The sequence below is a fragment of the Columba livia genome, chromosome 1 (assembly GCF_036013475.1).
Source record: "Columba livia isolate bColLiv1 breed racing homer chromosome 1, bColLiv1.pat.W.v2, whole genome shotgun sequence".
Taxonomy (NCBI): domain Eukaryota; kingdom Metazoa; phylum Chordata; class Aves; order Columbiformes; family Columbidae; genus Columba; species Columba livia.
In genome coordinates this window covers 57941084-57962675 of record NC_088602.1, presented here as the reverse complement: position 1 = coordinate 57962675, position 21592 = coordinate 57941084, and the positions used below count along the sequence as shown (strand labels likewise).

General features: G+C 39.8%; 1 protein-coding gene across 7 annotated transcripts in view; it reads left to right on the top strand.

Moving 5' to 3' along the window:
* NALCN (sodium leak channel, non-selective) overlaps positions 1-21592 on the top strand; it is a 238908-nt gene that overhangs the window by 47239 nt on the left and 170077 nt on the right. For 5 of the 7 annotated variants that reach the window (XM_065057850.1, XM_065057839.1, XM_065057844.1 and 2 more), the window contains exon 7: positions 6167-6321. The exons of 1 other annotated variant lie outside the window; for it this stretch is intronic. In XM_065057850.1, coding sequence (XP_064913922.1) covers positions 6167-6321 — 155 coding nt within the window. Of the gene's footprint in view, positions 1-6166; positions 6322-21592 lie in introns of those variants that run through there. One more of the 7 variants, XM_021280691.2, reaches the window with a different exon arrangement.

The window sequence follows — 21592 nt, the reverse complement described above, 5'->3', positions numbered from 1 at the left end:
ATATTTCAAATTCCCAGAGTTTCTGAAATCAAGTACAATTTGGAATATGAATGAGATATTTTTATCTACCTAGTGGTATCAGCAGCTGTATGGTAGAACTACCTGAGCTTTTAGGAGGGCATATTCTATATAGAAAAGTTATCTAAAGTTATTAAAAACTGCACAATGTTGCTAGTGTAATGTTGTCACAGAAACCTTAATCTCATATTTTTATTAGTGCAGAATTACAGCTATTATTTATAGATAAGGCCAGGACTATATTTGTTTTTTCTTTTCAATGTCTGTAAATTGTCTCCTTTAAGGAAAGTCTGTTGATTGGAAAACAAGGTTCTGTGCTGCAGTTGTATGGTGGTACAGAGGAAAAGCAAACTCAGGCTGGTGACTTGGCTTATTGACCAGAAGAAGCTTGAAAGGCCTGATATCGTTGTCCATATGTGCTATGTGAAATAACTAATGTGGCCAAGACACTCGAGGATGACACAGGGCTCTCAGTTGTGGCACAGGATGTACAGAGAGACCTGTCACCTCCTGGATCAGCATCTAAAGGTTCCACGGGTTACTACCGTCAGGCATCCGGAATTGCACCGGCAATCTGTGTGAGGGAAATCACATTGAGTTACAAGTCTTGAGTATTTACATGGAGTCAATTGCAGGAAGGAGCTTTGAATGCTCTAGAATGCAAAGTGTCTGTGAGTAAATAGACCTTATTCTGCTTTTGATGTGAAAATCTGTTCTTTTGTAGGATTAAATGCATTAGTAAGAAATGAGTGAGAAATAATTTAGAATTTAATATTTGCTACCCTAGAAATTAGTATATCAGGCCTGTGAGGTTCTGTTATCATTAATCTGCCAGTGTGTACCTATCTTACATTTATATTTTGGTGCTTCCAAGAAAGTTCAAAAGTATTGCTAAAATCAGGATGCTCATAACACGGCTTGACTTATTTTCCCACCACGAATCCAGCTTGTAAATTACATCTCATTTCACAAAATACTGATATAATACAGAATTTAAAGCTTAAAAAAATTTCATGGGCCACAATAATTGTCTGGAATGGTGCAGTGAAGGTGTTTCATGGAAGTAGATCACACTATTTTTCAGAATAAAAACAAATTAATTAGGTATCATTCACCTATATAATGTAAGAGATCAGTATTAATAATGCTCGTGAGATAACTTGTCTAAAGTCAATATATTATAGAACCACAGCATTACTTCATCAGAAAATGTTTATTAAGTGATCCTGGCCCAGAATCAATTTAATTTGAGCTTCATGAACTTCTTCTCTGCAGCATGGAGCTCTGTGCTCTCTTACCGATTTATTTTAGGTTTATTGCTGTATTCTCACAAGCTTGGGGTTTTTGCCTTGTGTTCTGCCAATATGGCAAAACAGAAGCATCTTTTACAAAAGTGTATAGGAATGTAAATATAGATGTCTAAAGTCATATAGCAGAAGAGGAAACTAAGAATTCTTGATGTCTTGAAGAGAAATCTTTCCAGTCATCCAATCCAAGCCTATTTCTATATATTAGTACCCTCTGTACAGCAGTGTCCATTTCGCATTTAGGTTCTATGACTTTCTGAATTAATTACTTAAATCACACTTATTGAGAGTTACCTTTAAGCTCTTCAGAACTACATAACCTCTCTGTTCTCAAAGGTTTTTGTCATCCCTCAGCATGTGCTGCGTGTGATTTTGATGGTGTGGGGTTCACACAGTCCTGCAGGTCACTAATGCAAATGGATAGCACAGAACCCAGTGCCAGTTCCTCTGAGGTCCCAGTTAATGTGTTGCTCCCTGTTTGGAAGTTGCACAGCTCTTACCTCTTTCATGATCCCCCAGTCACTTTTTATGTCTGCTATAGTATTTTTACCAAGGCAGCAGTTCTGTAGTCAATGGCTTTACAGTGCTGGGTTCTGGTGCAGAGACAGACATAGGGTTCCTTTCCACTAATACAGAAAATCCTTCAGCTCCACCTAATTCCTTTTTAGTTATTGACTTCTTTACCTAATTAACCTTTTGGAATGTTGGGTTTTTTAGGTTTGGTTTTGTTTTGTTTTAATACCTTGTCAATAAGTATCCTTTTTAATTTTTTCTGTAATTTTCTGAATTTGGAAACTACATGAGTAGGTTGATAATTATGAATGGCTTTCTAGTGATATATTAGAAAATTAATAGAATACCAGAATAAAAAAAAATCCCATTTTTTCTCCGTTTCTATTTTTGGCAGAGAAAGTCAAGCTAACAGAAAATAGACAGTTAGGAGCTGCCTCGAGTAATTTGTCTCTTAAGTTGCCAAAACCTCTCTTTGAAGAATGGCCCTAATGAAGAGATGGTGCTCAGAGAGAGATTGTGCTCACATGATGTGCTGTTTTTAGCTGGGCAGAGTTAATTTTCTTCACGGTAGCTCTTGTTGTTCTGTGTTTTGCGTTTGCGATGGAAACAGTGTTGATAACACGGGGATGTTTGAGCTGTTGCTGAGCAGGGCTTGCACAGAGCCAAGGCCTTTTCTGCTCCTCACACCACCCCACCAGTGAGCGGGCTGGGGGTGGGCAAGAGACTGGGAGGGGACACAGCTGGGAGAGCTGACCCCAACTGACCAGAGGGACATTTCATACTATATAAAATCAGCAATAGAATAGGGGAAAGATTGGCTGGGTGGCTGCTGCTCAGGGACTGTCTGGGCGTTGGTCAGTTGGTGGTGAGCAATTGTTTTCATTTGCACTGCTTTTCTTCCTCAGGTTTTATTTCTCTTTGTTATTTTCCTTTACATTAAAATAATAATTATTATATTTAAATTATTAAACTGTTCATATCTCAACCCACAAGTTTTCTCACTTGTTCTCTTTCCCCCATCCCGCTGTGGGAGGAGTGAGTGGGTGGCTGTGTGGTGCTTCCGACACATGAGCACATCATGGCTGAAACACCAGTTTTGCTCCAGATGCAATGGAAAACAGGCACATGTACTGCCAAGATATATCAGTTCAGGTTGTTGTGGTGTTCATACGTATGTATACAGTCACAACATTTTTCAGGCAGTTAAAAATATGTCAGAGTAGCACTCCTATGTTTTTTGCAACCATCCTATTATTGGAGCGTTCTTATCAAGTGATGTGGAGTCAGTTATCTCCTTCCGCATCCTTTGCATTCCTGTGCAGAACTAATTTCTCTGCTCGCCTGTTGGGTTGATGCTGTACTCCATGCACATTGAATAATCTGCGTAGAAATATTCACTTGGTCTATTGGGATGACTTATGTCTTTCGTCATGTTTCAAGAATTTGTAATTTTATCAAGGCACTCTATTCACCAAGATATTTAAGCACATTGCCTAAACAAAATTTTGAGATGCTTCAAACTATGATTCTATGAAACTAGTTAGGTGCTGAGTCAGCATCTCAGTGCTTAGTTGTTGTTGAGCATGTGACCTGTGAAGGAATAAAACTATTGAAGTCATCTTACATTGAAAATGTCTGGTGATATTCTAGCCACTTCTAGGCTAGTTGTCTAATATTGTCTAGACCGTGTAGACTAGTCTATGCTTATTTACTGTCCTGAAACAGAACACAAATTGCCTAGTGACACTGGTCTGAAACCAGCCTATATCTGTACAGGAACTATGAGCAGAGATTCTTCCTGTTTAGCCTAAATCATACTCAGTGCATGGAGACAGATTTTCTTCTTCAGAAGGATGTTTGATGTGATACGAAAATGACCTAGGTTTAAATGAAGCACTTAAAAGGAGTGCTTTACATTGTAGTGATGAAGCCAGCAATACCTTTAATAACATGACCTCACACTTCCAGCCTCTTGAATTTGAGGGATTTTCTAATGCAAACCATAATGTAAATTCATTAGCTACCAGTAGCGAGAGTTCTGAATCTGCTTGAGCCAATAAGTTAATTATCTATGAAAATATGCATAACATGTTTTCTTACGATAATTCTATTAATTATAATAGGTCTTAGATGGCAGTATCATGAATCTGACATACTTAAAGCGTACAACTGGGTGTGAATTAACATATTCAAGTATAAAGGAATTAAGGTGCCCAGTAAATTTTTAAATCCTTGAGTGACATGTGCTGAGCAGGTTTACAAAAAGTGACATGAGTACACCTAAGCTTGTGTGTCTGTCTTTCTAGTTACACACATTGCTAAATTTCAGGATATTCTTTACAACTTCAGCTCGAACCGTATGTGTCCGTGTGTGCATCCATGTAGATACGTATGGCACTCTGGTGTCGTGAAAAACTGACTACAGGCTGCGTGCAACTGCAGTTATTTCTCTGCATTTATAATTGCCTAGAAGAAAATGTGTAGGAAGCTTTAGTTTCACACTGACAGATTCATAGACTAATGTATTGCTATCACATGCAGTGCATAAAAGCAAGAAAAATAAAGTAATTAAAGCTTCTGTTCAGCCAATTTAGTTGTCAAAATGCATCTGTGAGTTAGATTAAAGGAAGAGGACTTTCAGAAGAACAATAAGATACTAATTATACTAAAGGGCAGCCTGAAAAGTTTCACCTTTTCTGTGGACAAGCAAGAATAATTAAATTGATGTATTTTAAAGCACTGGTCTAAAGCCTCAGGATAACAGAGTGAATGCGCAAGATTTTCTTTGTAACTTCCAGCAATTCACTTTGGATGTTTTTATATCAAAAATCTATGCTGTGACCAGGAAGTCAGAATCAGCCTGAAAAATGAATGGCAGAATGCTATCAACTATTGGTTGTTTTTTTTTCTCAGACCAGAACTCACCATGATTAACTTTTCAAGTCTGATTTGAAATTGCCCTAAGGCTGAACCAAAAATCAGGATTTTCATTTACTGGATGAGAGAATATAAGCAAGAAGGAAAATTGATGTTGCTTAGCTGTGTGCCTGCTCAGCACAGTGGGAGCGATGTCCTGTTGCAACCTTTCTTCTCTTTGGTTTACCCAGCTCACAGCACAAGTACCATGAATCCTCCCTTCTGCACCGTCCTGTGTTGCTTTGTAGACCCTAACAGGGACCTGCTCAGGATGGAGGGGGGGTGATTTGCTAAGTTTAAGTCTTAACCAAACCACTACTTGGGAAATGGGGTGGCCAGTGTTTGGTTTTGGCAAATGTCTGTCTATGGATTGCAGTTATTAACTGGGTCCTGCAAATGCTTAGGGGGAATCAACTGCCTGAGCTGCTTCTTACCGAAGTTTGGAAGTAACTTGGATACCCATCTTTATGTGTACATGCCACAGGCAGATTTAACAGGACAGGGAGCCACAGACTTGTCCTCCCTCTCCTTTCAGCTTCTGTGTCCCTCAGCACTGGACCACGGTGCAATGTAACAGAGCCTCTTCAGCAGCTCAGCTCCTGGTGTCAGAGAAGCTGGGAAGGCAAGTGATGCTCAGCCTCTGGCAACAGTGAAAAGTGGCCAACACACTGTGTCACAGTGTTGCCCCTTGTCTCATGTTCTTTCAATTTTTCAGTGTTACATGTACCAACATAAATCAGTTTGAACCAGTTCAAACCAGTTCAGTTTTTTTCAGCTGTTCTACCAAATCGTTACTGGACTGACCTAAAAGTGAATCAGATCTGTTTCAGTCAGAGCAATACGTAGATACTACTTGCACTAAACATGGAATGATTTGACTTGGTGAGTGTGCCTGTGACTGTCCATCTGTGGTGGTAACCTGGCCTGACCTACGTACAAGGAGCTGAATACATTCTCAGGTGGCTGACGAGTCATCCACAATGATCCTTTTAAAGCCAGCACAGGTAATGTCTGTGGAAGCCAAAGTCACAGTATTTACTGCAGTTGAACACACTTTGGATTTGCAAAGGAGCCTGAAGCAGTAAGTGTCTAAACTGCATTAAAGAGAAAAGTTGGTGCAGCTTTATGGTAAATCATCTGTGTCTTGGAGAGTCTCAATTTTTGATGGTGTCTCTAGGCATTAGTATGAAACTTCTGCTGTTAGTATTTGTGCTCTCATTATGTAAGACTGAAGTCTTAGGAGATAGCTTGCCCTTTACAACAAGTGCTTAATTAATGAAAATAACATATATCAAAGAACATAGCAAAAATAATAGCTGATGTACTTTTCACTTTAGTGCTCTTCGCTTTCAAGTATTTAGTTTTGCTATGGGTTGAGTTTATGTAACACCTTAATTTTGTATTTTTCACAGAAATGTAACCTGGAATAATTTAGCTATCCCAGACACCCACTGTTCCAGAGAGCTAGAAGAAGGTTACCAGTGCCCACCTGGATTTAAATGCATGGACCTTGAAGTTCTGGGACTAAGCAGGCAAGAGCTGGGCTACAGTGGCTTTAATGAGATAGGTCTGTCCTACTGATAACATCCATTTCAGTATCCGTTTAAAAATGTTTATGAAATGAATAGAACAGATAGCTCATGTCTGTGCTGAAAAGATATCAAGTGCAATCAGTATTCTGTTCAAGTAGACCACATGCCAGAGAGAGAAGCCATGCTATTTACTTTGGAATTATGAAGTTATCATCTATTTTTACAGTACCTGGGATCCCAAGATTTAAATAACTTTAAAACAATGTCTTTATTTAAGTAGAGTCAACCGTTGATTATCACCAGTATGCAAATGCGATGACTAATTTCTGTGTTTTATTTATGATTCATTTTAGAGTATATAATTCATCCTATTGGTCTAATTTTAGCAGTAATTCCCATGCAAAAAAAAACCCATCCAGAATTACTTTGATAATCATCTTGGTACTAAAGAGAAATGGGGAGAGGAAATGAGATCGCGTGTTTCTGTGGTAAACTTGATCCAAACTGTGTAAGTCAGGACATCACCCAGAAAAATGACTGGGAGTCAGGCAGATTTTGCAATACAGGTGCAATTTGTGTTCTGTGAAAAACACTGCAGAGTCTCCAGGAGGATGCGTTCCCTGCTTACGGCAATGTGTCATTTTTCATCCCCATGGTGCAGAACAGTAATTCAGCAAAGGTGGCAAGAGCATGGGCAGTTGTGGCGAGATCCGTATCCAGATGGAAAATACGCAGTTACCCTGTCAGAACATTGTGGTTATCTCACGTTTACTTAACACACAAAGGTCCAACAGGAGCCTGCAGCTGTAAATTTTCATTTCAGTACAGGTAGGGAAGTCCCTTCAAATGATAAAGCATACCTGCAGGCCGTATTCTTTCTGATGCATCTCTCTGACTGTGATAAGCTTTTTTTTTCATTTTCCCTGGCTTGAGCTCCAGACTGTTATCCTGGCCCCAGCTGAACCTGAAGGTAGTAAAAAGGTTTAATGATTGAATGACTGCAATCAAAAAAGTTTTTTTGAATATTGAAAGCCTTTGCAGCTGAAATCACTTCAGTTGGTTCCCAGGCTGCTGAATATACACAACGAGCCAGAGAGTTACAAGAAATAGTCTCAGAGTCCTATTACAACAAGTACTCTGTGATACCAAATACTTTCTGAACAAAACCTGCCATTTGTGTCCTGCCTTTTTTCTCATGAGAAAGGGATAAAAAACTGATTTCAACCAACCTCCATTCTGTTTCCCATGGGAGTCAGAAGCATACCAGTTGTACCAGCACTGCTAACTGAATAGCACTGCTGATAGTACCTATCTTTTATATGCATTTTTTCTTCATTAGATCTCAAAGGATAACCCTGTCTGATCTCTCAGACAACCTCCACATTCCAAACTTAGTGGCATTCTGCCATGCCTGGGTGAACATGAGCTGAGTTCTGACTAGAAGCTGAAAACATGAACACACAAGTTCTCTCATTGGAGATGGTTTGGCAGGGAAGTGGGGGATAGGTGTATCAGCAGGAGAATTATGCCTCAGATTGAAATCACCCTTCTTACCTTGACATTCAAAATTATTTGTGGCATTGAAGGCTGTTATTCTAGCTGCCTACCTGGCCACTAGGGAAAGTAGTTGCAATGCCTTAGACAAGCTTAACTGGGTAGATGATTTGAAAAAGGCTCAGAGTGCTTAATAAAGGAGGCCAGTATGTTTTTTATGATGGAGGCAAGTTGGCAAAAATGGGTGAAATAGTTTGTCCCAGGGCGCTTGCAAAGCTGGTTGAAAAAACAGGCTCAAACCCTGTCTCCTGAGTCACAGTCCTATACTTTATTAATATTTCTTTCTGAGTGCTGCATTTTAAAGATCAAAGGTTGCTAATAGACTTAGAAGACTTGTCATTGTTATATTGTTTTTGACTAGAAATAGATTAACCAGGATATACCATCTCTCGGTACAGCAGCCTGAAGTTAAGTTGAATGTCCATTGAAAGCTGATTACTAAACTTCAAAATACTGGGTGAGACAGAGCAGCTTTGCCACAAAATGTTAAATAAGTTTCCTCAAATTAGGAATGTTAAAAGTAGGATTATAACCAACAAATCTATCAGTATTTTATAAATCTACATTTTGTGATGCACCTTTGTATGTAGTGTACAGGTAAGTAATTCAGTAGATCTTTTCTGTGTAATTATGCTGTTTTGTTGTATACATTCATTGCTACTTTACTTGCAGATATTATTACACAGCCTGTCCTGTTGGTTCCTGAAATCTATCATTACAACAATCACAAGAGCGTAGCAATTTGGCAGCTACTGTATAATTAGTAGCACTTAATTTGCAGTATATGAGTACAAGCTATGCATATTTGAATTTGGTAATTTCTGTTATTTTTCTGCTCTTAAAAAAAAAAAAAAATAAGGTTTTTTATAATTTTATTACTGGGTGAAGACCTAAAACTGCCCTAATTGGATAAAAATTACTAGAGCTTTTTATACTGTGGGGACAATGCCAAGTAGTTAGTTTCTTATTTGGAAAACCCCTTAATTGTGGCCGTACCCTGTTCACATTTTTGTAAATGGCTTTGGCTTTAAAAGGATGAAAATTGGAAAGATGATAGTCTAAGTTTTGGTACTTGACAATGTATTTATTTTCCAAGTTTTCTATTTTTAGGTTTGAGGTGTTCTGTTTATCTGTTTTATGTATGCTTCTATGCAAGTATGTATGTTTTGTTTAAGGAAGAACATAGTTATACACGACTGATAAGTAAGGCTTGAAATGGTCTTGTCAGGGTGATCTGATCTGAAGCAGATTTCACAATGTTTCAAGGCAATCTATTGCACTGCTTCATTGTATGTACTCTTTTGAAGATTTTCCTGAAGTATAACCTGAATCTTTCTTTTATGCAATGTAAGACCATAATTTCTTACCTTATTCACTACTGACATAGAAAAGAAACTTTTAAAAAAAGCTTTTCTGCATCTTTCAAGACTATCATTATGCCTCTTCTACCCTCTATGGTCCTGCTGGACCGTGTAGCTCCAAATGTCTCAGTCTTTTGCTATAGGACTTACATTTTGCACCTTAAGTTATTCTTATTGTCCCTCTCTAGACTTGCTCCAGCTGATTCACCTTTTTGTTGAAGTGCGGTACTGGCAGAATACCCCAGCAGAGCCATTACTTTATGTGGTTTTAAGCTTTATTAGTGTCTCCACATCCCAGTGAGATATTTTCCATTTTCAGAACAGCATGTTGTGGGTGATTCATGCGTTTTTCTCATTTGTTACAGCTCTCATGTCCTTTTGGAAGAGCTGCCATCACTGTTTCCCATCCTTTACTTGTTTATTATTTCTTTATAAATGTAGACTCTTGCATTTGTCTCTGTTGAATAGCATACTTCACTTTTTTTTCTCCTGACTATTTTTTCAATTTGCAAAGACCTTCTGGAGTTTTAGTTCTTTCCTCCTGAATACTTTCAATGCCTTTTAGCTTACTTTTATCTGAAATTTGATGAGTATAATTGATTTTCTATTAATATCAACCTGGTCAAGAGTGAAAAAGTGAGTAGAACTAGACCAAGATCAGACTCTGTTGGAACCTTTTTTGGCAGTTTACTTTTCTGACAATGTTTCCTTAATAGCTGCTCATAAGGCACTTAACAAATGGTTTTGCCCCCATCAGCGAGTGGTTTCACCTAGCCATATTTCTGTGTGTTGTCATGGTGAGACAATGTTAAAAACCTTTTAAAATCGGGATGTAGACCATCAGGTGCTTCTGCTCTCTTCTGCATTTGTACAGCAATAATACAATAAAATTTGAGCAACCTGATCTAGTTGAAGATGTCCCTGCTCATTGCAGGGGGGTTGGACTAGATGAGCTTTGAAGGTCCCTTCCAAGCCAAACTATTCTATGGTTCTATGATTTGTGCCGTAGGTTCTCCAGTGCCTGCATCCTTTTAATATGTATTAATAATATGATACACCAGAAGTTAGTGAAGGTAATTTTTCAAACGTGGGCCACATCAGCATATATCTACAGCTCATGCCTCTGTTCTTCAACCTACGTATTTCTAGACTGGATGTAGAATGAAATTCACACCAGTCACTTTTGCCAACATTACCAGTGTAATTTCTAACGAGAGTGACATTACTAAAAGCCAGGGCAGTTCTGTCTGCCTGTAGCTCTAGGAAAGCTGTAAGAAACAGTCACAGAGGTCTATGTTAGAACAGTTTGTGAAACTGGAGAATTAATGAAACATCAAGTGGAGAACCAATTAGCTAAGGCCTCAGTACCCCAAGTCCCTTTCTCTGTGTATTCTGAAATGGGAGGAGGGAGTAGGGCAACAAAGATGATTAAGGGAGTGGAACATCTCCCTTATGAGGAAAGGCTGAGGGAGCTGGGTCTCTTTAGCTTGGACAAGAGGAGACTGAGGGGAGACCTTATTAATGTTTACAAATATATAAAGGGTGAGTTTCACAGGGATGGAGCCAGGCTCTTCTCAGTGACAACCAATGGGAGGAGAAGGGGTAATGGGTTCAAACTGGAGCACAAGAGGTTCTACTTAAATATGAGAAGAAACTTCTTCTCAGTGAGGGTGCCAGAGCACTGGAACAGGCTGCCCAGGGGGGTTGTGGAGTCTCCTTCTCTGGAGACATTCAAAACCCACCTGGACACATTCCTGCGTAACCTCATCTAGGTGTTCCTGCTCCGGCAGAGGGATTGGACTAGATCATCTTTTGGGGTCCTTTCCAGTCACTGACATCCTGTGATTCTGTGATTCTATAATAGTAGAGAAAGAATAATCTGCCCCCCTGGGTGAGGTGACTTCAGATGTTTCAGGTTCCAGCTGATGGGAGGCTGCAAGAAGTTACTGCTTTCTTCTACTAAGTTGCTCGTGAACTCAGCAGAAACCCGAGTACTCTTTCCAACACTTCAACACAGAGCTTGTCTTCTTAAGTAGGTGTTGTTCTTGTACAGTGGGAGCCTTCGTATTAAATGAAGTATTTTATCCATCAGGATGCTTGAAAGATTTTTCGCATACTACCTGTGGGGCTGAGTGGGAGTAAGAGGAAGGATATGAATGAAAGGCTTGGCTGACTGTGGGGACGTGGGTGGCAAAGCTCTTTACTGGTGACTATACCTGCATGGTACTGTCAAGCTCTTCTCTTTCTCAGACTTCTTAGCTGATTTTGATTCAGGCTTGTATAAAAAGGTTGATGTTTCCTTCATATTAAAACAGCCTTCAGCCTTGTCCCCCACTGAGAGCATCAGGTACATTCACAGTTGGCCTGTTTCTTCTTTCTGATTTTATGCTCTTATTCTCTGTGTTTTTCCTAGCTGTGTTTAATTCCATAGGGTGTAGTTGATAGGATGACAGTATCATGAAGTGCGCAAAAATATTGAGCTAAATATTGAGAAAAATTACCTTTGTTTTGTGAATTAACCTCAGTAATTGTACAGCTCATTAGCCATGTGATTGTATTTGCCTATTTTCATCTGCTATATCTAAAAGGCATTAATATAATTGTTGAATTAAATAAGAGCATTAAAGACTTGACAGTTGAACTATAACAAATACTTCTGCTTTCCATGTCACTGTTTATCTGAGTGTCCATCTGCCTTTATTCATTATTAACATGGCAGTAATTTCTATCAGGACCACATGAGGATGTTGGTAGAGCTGTCTATGTGGGTGCTGCTGGAAGGGGTGCCACATAGACACAAAAGTGCCCGAACCCCTGCTGTTCCTGGATACTTGGCATTTTTCCTCCTTACCTGTACTTTCCACACAGTACAGATCCTTTTGCGTTGAGATTTTTGTAACATCTGGCTAGTAATCATTCCACATGCCTCATGGGTGCAGTCATCTGTAATCATCTACAGATGTACACTTGTAGCTACATTACTGATTTTACTCTTCATATAATCCTAGAGAATGTTTTTTCGTGATTTACAGTGCTACATGTTACTTCAAATATTCTGAAAAGAAAAATGCAGTCCAGAATGAAAGATACGTAGGAGCTAAAAAATGTTCTACAAAGTAAGGGAAATCAATTTTATGCCATGACAGATCATTCTAAAAGGAGAAGAAGGAGATCTTATTCTATGCTGTATCATCAGCCCATCTGTTGTTTGCTAAGGCCACCGCCCTATTAAATGATACTAATACATCTCATACTTGCAAAGAGTATTTGACAAACATTACCATATTAATGTCTGTTTTACATACAAGAGATAAACACGCACATGTTGTATCTTTGAGACAAATATTAGAATTTCAATGGTAAGAAGAGCTTCAAAGCACATATACAAATATTACCTCTGTAATTACCTCCTTACTTGTCTTACGGTAGAAATGAACACTGTTCAATAGTACTGTGAGCCAGCAACATCATCTCATTTCATGGGCTGTAAAACAAGAGAGCTTTAAATCTCGGATATTTCCCGCTTTCATTATAAGGCCTTTTCCCATATGGTATTATAATCATAGAATCATTTAGGTTGGAAAAGGCCTTTAAGATCATTGAGTCCAGCTGTTACCTAACACTGCCAAGTTCACCTCTAAACCATATCTCTAAGCTCTACATCTTTTAAACACCTCCAGGGATGGTGACTCCACCACTTCCCTGGGCAGCCTGTTCCAATGCCCAAAAACTCTTTCAGTGAAGAAAAGTTTCCTAATATCCAATATAAACCTCTCCTGGAGCAACTTGAGGCCATTTTCTCTTGTCCTACCACTTACTACCTGCTAGAAGATCCCAACCCCCTCCATGCTCCAACCTCCTTTCAGGTGGTTGCAGAGAGGGATGAGGTCTCCCTTCAGGCTCCTTTTCTCCAGGTTAAACAGCCCCAGTTCCCTCAGCTGCTCCTCACAGGACTTGTTTTCTGGACCCTTTGCCAGACACTTGGTCTTTCCAGGTCCCTGGCATGAGCAAAAGTTGCAGGTGGATTATGACTGACTAGCTGTCCTAGGCAAGTGCCTACTTTGCCAGCTCTGAGACTTTCAGGTCCACGAGGAGCAGTGAATTATCAGCTGATGAACAGAATAAAAATTATATTTGTAGGTTCTTTGTTCCAAGTAGGAGATACAACTGAGAGTGAAAAGGATTGCAGGGCTGTTTTCAGCCTCCTGATATGCCCTCTTCCTCCCTCCATTTCCCTTTCACACAGTCATCTCCACCTGAATGAAGCCAGCAATGCAGATCAGCATCCCCACCACAGCCTGATTCCCTGGGATCTGAGTCATTTGGTATCTGGGATAATACAAAGCAATAAGGGGATGTAATTGTTAAGTCAGATCCTCCATTTAACTGTACCCATTAAAGTCTGAGAGATTGAGCTTTTATGAAGGAAGCCTTGGCTCAGTAATGATTTCATCAAAGTTTGTAGTGAGATTCCTTATTCCACAGATGATACATATGCTTGATATATGTATTGAATCTTAATGCTCTGTTTTATCCCAACAAGTGCATCGTAGTGTTAAATACTTCGACAAACAGGTCTAATCTTATTCCATTTAGGCAGCTCTTTCATTCAGGCACTTGCATGTAAGCTGCCTAATAAGAAGGCCTCCATCCATGATTGCAGCCTGTGGAGTTATCATGTGGTTAACATGACAAGTGATAATGATGTTAGTGTGTGAAGGTGTCAGAATGTAATTAGGGAAGCTATCCAGACTGTCTAGTGATGAAACTCACGTTTTCTAAATGTGAGCCAAAAGGACTTAAAGCATGCCCCATTAGTCCGCTGATTAAGAAACCAGTGAAAATCATTATTTCAGAAATGATGATAGATTTTTGTTTTTCTCACTGGAATTCCTTCCTAGGCTGTGCAGATGAAGAGCAATAGGGCCCTGATCCCAGCTGAGGCACTGTCAGGGCAAAAGTCTCCTCCACTCAGGTAATTTCCCTTATTTGTTATACTGCCATTTAACATAAACTTATAATCACTCATTCAGGTATTGAGAAGCAAGGAAGACAAATGGTTAAAGAGAAACTTAGGGAAAACACCTTTCCTCCTTCATCTGACTCAACTTCAGTCCACACACCTCTCTTCCCCATGTCTTAGTCCCCACTCCTCTGCTTTTGCAGCGGGTGAGGTTGGTAGAGGCACAGGAAGCTGGGATTGCTGCATAGAAGGCTGTTTGGTTTTTTTTTCTGTTCCTTGTTTCATACTCTACTGCTGCTGCTTCTTCCTTCTTAATCATCTCCTCTCCTCCAGAATGGGCTTAGGCATGGGCTCCAGTCCCTTCACAGGTGTCCTTGCTCTGGGGTGCCCCCATTACCAAAAGCCTGCCAGTTATGCCCACTGCAGGCACTTAAATAGAACCACAGAATAGTTCAGGTTGGAAGGGACCTTCAAAGGTCATCTAGTCCAACCCCCCCTGCAATGAGCAGGGTCATCTGCAACTAGATCAGGTTGCTCAGAGCCCCGTCCAGCCTGGCCTGGAATGTCTCCAGGGATGGGGCATCTACCACCTCTCTGGGCAACCTGTTCCACTTTTTCAGTACACTCATTGTAAAAAATTTCTGCTTCATGTCTGGCCTGAATCTCCCCTCCTTTAGTTTAAAACAATTACCCCTTGTTGTATCACAACAGGCCCTGCTAAGAAGTCTGTCCCCGTCTCTTTCTTGTAGGCCCCTTTTAAGCGCTGAAAGCCTGCAATGAGGTCTCCCTGCAGCCTTATCTTCTCCAGGCTGAACAACCCCAGCTCTCCCAGCCTGTCCTCACAGCAGAGCTGTTCCACCCTCTGATCATCTTGGTGGCCTCCTCTGGCCCCTCTCCAACAGGTCCATGTCTTTCCTGTACTGAGGGCTCCAGAGCTGGACACAGGACTCCAGGTGGGGTCTCACCAGAGTAGAGGGGCAGAATCACCTTCCTTGACCTGCTGGCCACGCTGCTTTTATGCAGCCCAGGATACACCAGCCTTCTGGGCTGCAAGTGCACATTGCTGGCTCATGTCCAGTCTTTCATCCGCACTGGAATAATAAACCTAGGCACGACAGCATTGACCACCTTGACATGGACACATTCATAAGGTTATACAGGTTTTTGATGAGCATAGAGGAGTATAGAAAACAGTTGAAATGCCCTGTGCAGGTGAGAACCCTTTGCAGTCTTCCTTGTGTTATTCCTCTTGGGAAGTAATTCTAGTACAATGGATGTGAATGCTGTGAGAACTATGTGAATAAGGTAAACAAGTTCAGTTTGTTCTTTAGGTATAATGAACAAGTTGAGAGGGAGTGAACTGGTAAATCCCTGTTCAGGTTTAAGGCACAATACAGTTTTCACTGGTCGCAGCTTCTTAAGGACCTGCTTACAAGGCCATGTTTAGTTTCTCACCAGAAAAAGTTTAACAACAGAAGGCTTTCTGAGTTTAGTCGTTTTGTTGTTTTTTGTTTGTTTGTTTCCTTTGGAGTGTCCTTTTATGTGGCAGGAAAAGTACTAATTAAATGCAGTAGCTGGAATTTGAATGTATTTAGGAAAACATGTAAGTGTCACTACCTATAAAAATAATCACCAGGAAGCTGAAGTGATAACATTCGATATCACTCCTAAAACCATGCTAAAGCCCATACAGGAGTTACTGGTTTTGGTGCAGGACATACTTGTTGAAAATCTCAGCTTTTTTTGCTGTATAAATTAATTTTAAATTCTTACAGTTTAATGCTGGATTAAATTATCCCAGGGGTTCCTTTGGGCTTTAGGATTGATTCTGTGTATTATTTATTCTTTAGCTTGACAATTTTTTTGTCAGTATTGTATGTGGCTGAGAAGTGAATGACCTGCAGTCATATAGCATAGGAGATGTAGTCTTTGTCTTTTGCTTTGTGGTTTTTTAACTGTGCTTCTGACACTTTGATACTTTCAACAAAAGATAACAGAAAAGAAGTAATGCCAACTTTATTTTTGGCATTATTATGCCAATGGGTTAATATTCTCTGTAAATATCTGGGCTGTATTTTAGCATTTGTATTCTTAAGCGTTGTTTGACTTTACTCCTGGTTTTACATTTTCCTGTTCTGCAAACATTTCTTTCTGACACAACATTCCTCTCAGTGATCACCTTTAATTCCATTCACAGTTCAGACACTCTTTCCTTTGAGGTTCCAAATGCCAGTTTGCATAGAGGCTTAACTTCAGAAAGCACAATAATTACCATCTTTCTGTGGGGGTTTTACCCACAAACACCCTTTTCCATTATGCTGTTCAGCAGAATATATAATTTTTGCCATCATGTGAGTCTGAAAGCATTGGAAGCTCTGTTCATCTTACATTATGCTTCCTTGTATTCTTTGTTAGTATTAGATCTTGTAGAGGATACAGGATAATATCTAATAGATCAAATTTCATCTCACTGAAATTTTCTTCATACATCGGTGTCACAGTTTCGCTTATGAATGTAGAAACATTTTAGGGGTTCTTGTCATGATCCAAAGCAATAAAGGTAGCTTTTTCTCAGAAATTGGAGATTTTGCTTCTGTTTGCCAAGTCATAACTTTTTGATGCCTCGCTCGTGTTGCCTCTCATGTTTTTATGTCACCTTGGTGGCTGAGTTACCACTTTTTTCTCTCCTCAAGAAAGCTTCTTTTCTTGAATGCCTTATCCTCTGTATGCAAAGAATATCATTACTAACTTACTAATTGAACAGCTAAAACAATTTCAAGCATTCTGGTCTATCCTTCCCCCACTGCTGACATCCTCAGTAGTTTAGTTGATATTTTATTCTTAAAATAGAAAATATGGTTGATATAATCTTAAACTGACAGAACCGAGAGATTTTGCAATGCAGTGTGTAGAGAATTCATTTTGCTCTGAGAGAATTACTCAGGCTTGTCTCAGAAGGAAGATGATTTGATTTAATTCTCGGTTTATTGATACATACACTTTAGCTCAGCCCCAAGAGGAGATGTGTCTTTTTGTCAGATACGACTCTGTTGGAACTTTTGTGCTGCTGCATTTGGTGGACTCAAAGACGCTCATAGTCGGTTGTTGCCTCTGCAAAGTTATTTCTTGATTTGGAGACTGTCCTGTCCTCATTATACCTGTTTTCTCCATTTTGATTTAAGTTTATTCGGGGGTTTATACACTTTATAATCACAGTACCAGTTTTTAAGCCATTTCCCATGATGACCGGATAGCAGCTGACTGGTTTTAGAAATGACGATATCCTCCGTGTGGAGTTTTCTTCTGAGCAGACACTGAGTGACTGGCCCTTATTTACTGACTTCCTTTGATCATAAATATACTGTTATCCTTTGTAAATTACTTGCTCTCTCAGCCTGACAGGACAGGGTTTATAAACCTCTATTAACTATATATGTAAGTGAATATCCCTGTAAACTATTCTTTGAAAATACAGCTTTCCTTACTTAAAAGTTACGCAGTAAGATTTGTAAAAAGGAGACATGCAGGCAATTCACTATTTCTTCCTGATGCAGATAAGATATGGCAGTTACCCAACAATTTTGGGGTAATAGTGGTTTTAGGGTGATTACCTCTGTTTAGCAAACATTCTTTGGCACATGGCAAAATTATTATTGCTGTGGAAGGACTGAATGGGCCTTTCAAACCTGGGGACTTGAACCTTGCACTGACGAGATGTAGTTTGCCAGGCACCTTCAAATTATTTCACTATTGTTCTTTAGTGTGACAATTCCATCTAAACAAGCAGAATCATTTTATGATAAAATGGAGGTTCTCTAACATAAGGCAGTGTTCCACAGTGAGTTTGCATGGACTGTGGCTGTATGTGGAAAGGAAAAAACAGGTCATTTCCTGGTGTACAGGGAACACAGTGCCAAAATGAGCAGACTCAAGCAGGGAAAATTTTCAGTCTCTTCAAGCTCTCTGAATTCTTACTGTTGCTGAAGAGAGTCACATCTGTTGTATCATTGTTGTGTGGGTGATTAAGTTTTACTGGAGAATGTATTAGCAAAGAGCCTTTCATTAGAAATCTTCAGCAGAGTAGAAACAACTGTGTCTTAAATACATTATGCAAGGCCCTGAATTTTCAGTGGAAAGCCAATGGGCTTTATTTAAAGGCTATATCTCAGCTGGTGGGCCTGCATGTCTGAGGTTCTGGTTTTGTATAGCCTGGCTGTGCCGTGGTCCTAGACCAGAGAGATACTTTATTTCTGCTTCTTTATTCCTGCTTGATTTCTGTGCGAGAAGGAACCCTGATATGTGGACCAGAGGCAGCTCGATTCTGCTTTCCCAGGGGCTGAGGCACCTGTGTCCTGGTGCTCCACAGCTCACGTGAACTGGTTATACTGTGTGGATCCAAGGGCGCGCCTGGTATGTAAATATTGGCTGTCACTGATGGTCACAGTGAGCTCTCTGTATTTCTCTGCTGGATGAGTAACACAGAGATACCTGTACCCACAAGTTTTCAAGAAAGAACACTAAGACAATGCTTCTGATTTCAGACAACTGAATAAGTGGCCTGAATGTGAAAATAAATAAATAAATAGATAGCGGGATGCTCCAGTTAACTCCCTTTGCTATTTGATGTTTGTGTGTCCTTGCCACTTTTCTCAGTGAGGCTATTTTAGTTGCCTAGTCAGTAAAGACTTTTGTCTTTTTTTTAAGCAGTGATTTAATGACCAAAATAATGCACAAATCATATCAATTGAATTAACTCTGTTGCACTGACAAATGGGATGTGGGAAGTTGTAGAGTTTTGGAAACTTTGAGTAATTTGGGCAGTACTCCAGAATTTTAATTTATTGCTGTTTTAATCCCAAAGTAATTGAGTCTTGTATTAAACCAGGCAACCAGGTGAAACTAATGTGAATAGATTAGTACAGTTGTCTTGTACTGATAGTCAAAGAAAACTTTACTGCTTCTGAGAAAATTCAGTGGAATATGTGTTAGTTTCAACAACTAAATAGTTGGTTCTATTTTGTCTTTTGTTCTCTATTTTGTTTGTAATTATGAATCTTTCCTGGTGGCCATCTTTTTCTACTACATATAGTTTGTTATATCACTTTGTGCCATTATAGTATGCTGCACAGGATTTAATGACCTGTCTGACATCTGGGCTGTCCTTTTATCTCTCTTTCATTCCCAACTGCACCTGGGAACACAGAAACGGAATGCACACTGAACCAATATATTTTGGTTAGATTTCATTTTGAAAGCAAGCATTTTGAAGTTTTCCTTCTAATACACCTTTTCATAAGTACTTGCATGATATGGATGGCAGTGTTAAAAAAAATTAAAATCTTACTTGCCAATGTTAAGTAAAAAGCCTATAAACTGTCACTGATCATAAGCTGAAAAGATAGAAGAGCAAAGTGTTGCAGAAAGCCTCTTATTAGAAGGGTATAAGAAAATGAAAGTTGAGGCAGGTCAAATGCAAGCTTTAATTGCATCTCATTATGCTTTTTTCTACTGTAAACTGTATCACCTCGGACATATCGATCCCTAATTGACATACAATTTCCTGTACTGTTGCTTAATTTATCTCAAGTAGCATAGTCTTAAATTCTATGTAAGTAAATTTTCCACTGTGATTAGTAGGAGATCACAAGCATAGTCACAACAACAACAAAAAATTGCAGTAGAGCTTGCTGCCACCAGGATTTTGGATTCTTACTGAGCCACTTGAGTATGCCCACCTCTTGCTCCGGACTGCTTTGTGTGTCTACAGGGCTTATTTGGTTCACCATGAGGGTTTGAAGAGCCCTGGAGTGGAGCTTGCTGGGAACTGTGTTGGTGGAGACATGGCAGCTGGCTCTGCAGGACTGTGGCTCTTGGTGCGCCCTGAGGAAGCCCTTGCTCTGCATCCCCCAGAGAGCCTGCAGCATGGCAGTGCCCGCTGCCCCAAATTAGGAGTTCTATGTTCTGTAAGTCCTATTTCCACAGCTGACCTTCTCCTGCTTCTTTTCTGCTGCCCCTGCTCCAGCATAGCAAGGTCTCCCAGTGTGATTTTGAGATGATACATGCTCTGTGAAGGCAAAGGTGGAAATTTGCTGTTGTAGTGCTGCTACCATTTACTTATAATTCCTGTGGGAAGCATGAGTTAAAACACTCAGGTCTGTTATCTACAGTGACATTTCTTTTTACTTTAATGCAGCGTGCTAACCAAAGAGTCAGATAACTTTGAGAGGCTAAGTAAAGCAATCAGGGGACACATGCATGCTAGGAATGCTATGGTCAAATGGAAATAAATGCATGTTAAGACCATCTTCTTAATGAGGATTTATTAAGAAAATAAATACAAAGAACTGCTTTGAGCAAAAACAACCTCCCAGCCCACCAGTTTGCACTCTGCATGAAAACTGAATAAAGACTTATGTCAAAGACAATAAGTATTTGTGCAGATAGCTACTCAACAAATTGCAGTCTGACAAGGAAGAGTGAACAATGTGAAAAAACAGGAAGAGGAGTTAAAGGTGTGACAGTAGTGTGAACAGCCCTAAAACAGGAAGTCTGCCTAATTTCAGCCAGAGTAAGGAGCAGGAAATTCTTAGCCAATAGGCAAAGCATGAAGTTAGGCAATTAGAAACCCATCATTCCATACCAAGAAAATTAGATCCTATCAGTTTAATTATCAGTCAGTGCCATTAAGACAATATAGCTCCACATAATGAAAGCTGCAGATACTGTGTAATAGAGGTAATTGCTTTCGCAGTGGAAGATTTTCACTTTCAGACAGGAGCTTCAGTATGTGACTGGTTTACAGTCTTTGACCTTCAACAGTTGCATAGTGCATGGGACACGTTGTTTTTACCCTGGCTCCTGAAATTTGGTTATTTTTGTAAAATTGGTGGAAATGAGCAAAACCACCCACTACAAATACAATCTACAATAGTCGTGCAACGTGCCCTCTGTTATGGGAATTACAGCAGCTTACCAGATCATCTTTTGATTTCAGACCTTTGATTTGGTAACACAAGGTCAGCTTGGAGCTTGGCTTTCCCACTTCTGCCTGGGAATAAAGGGGAATAATGCTATTCCAGAAAATCTGGGTCACAGATGGTCACTCTAGAGGGGATGGCACACACAGAGCAGCCACTTAGGTGTGACTCTCCCGCACGTCAGTTCAGCTGGTGGTAAGTGGCTTCACATGTGCTGCTACCCTTGCAGTATCCTGTGGCGAAAGTGTACAGGCGTACTCCTTCTTCATTATATAGTGCACAGTCTCAATTTATTACTTTCTTACTCAAATATTTAAATATTGAATGTTTCTCTTTTTTTTTAAGTGTTTATTCCCTGCTGTTCTTAGGGACTTTCAGTAGTCACTGTGTTCTACTCCAGGGTCAATGTCATGACATTGCCATGTGAAATCTTACTATCTAGTACACAGTG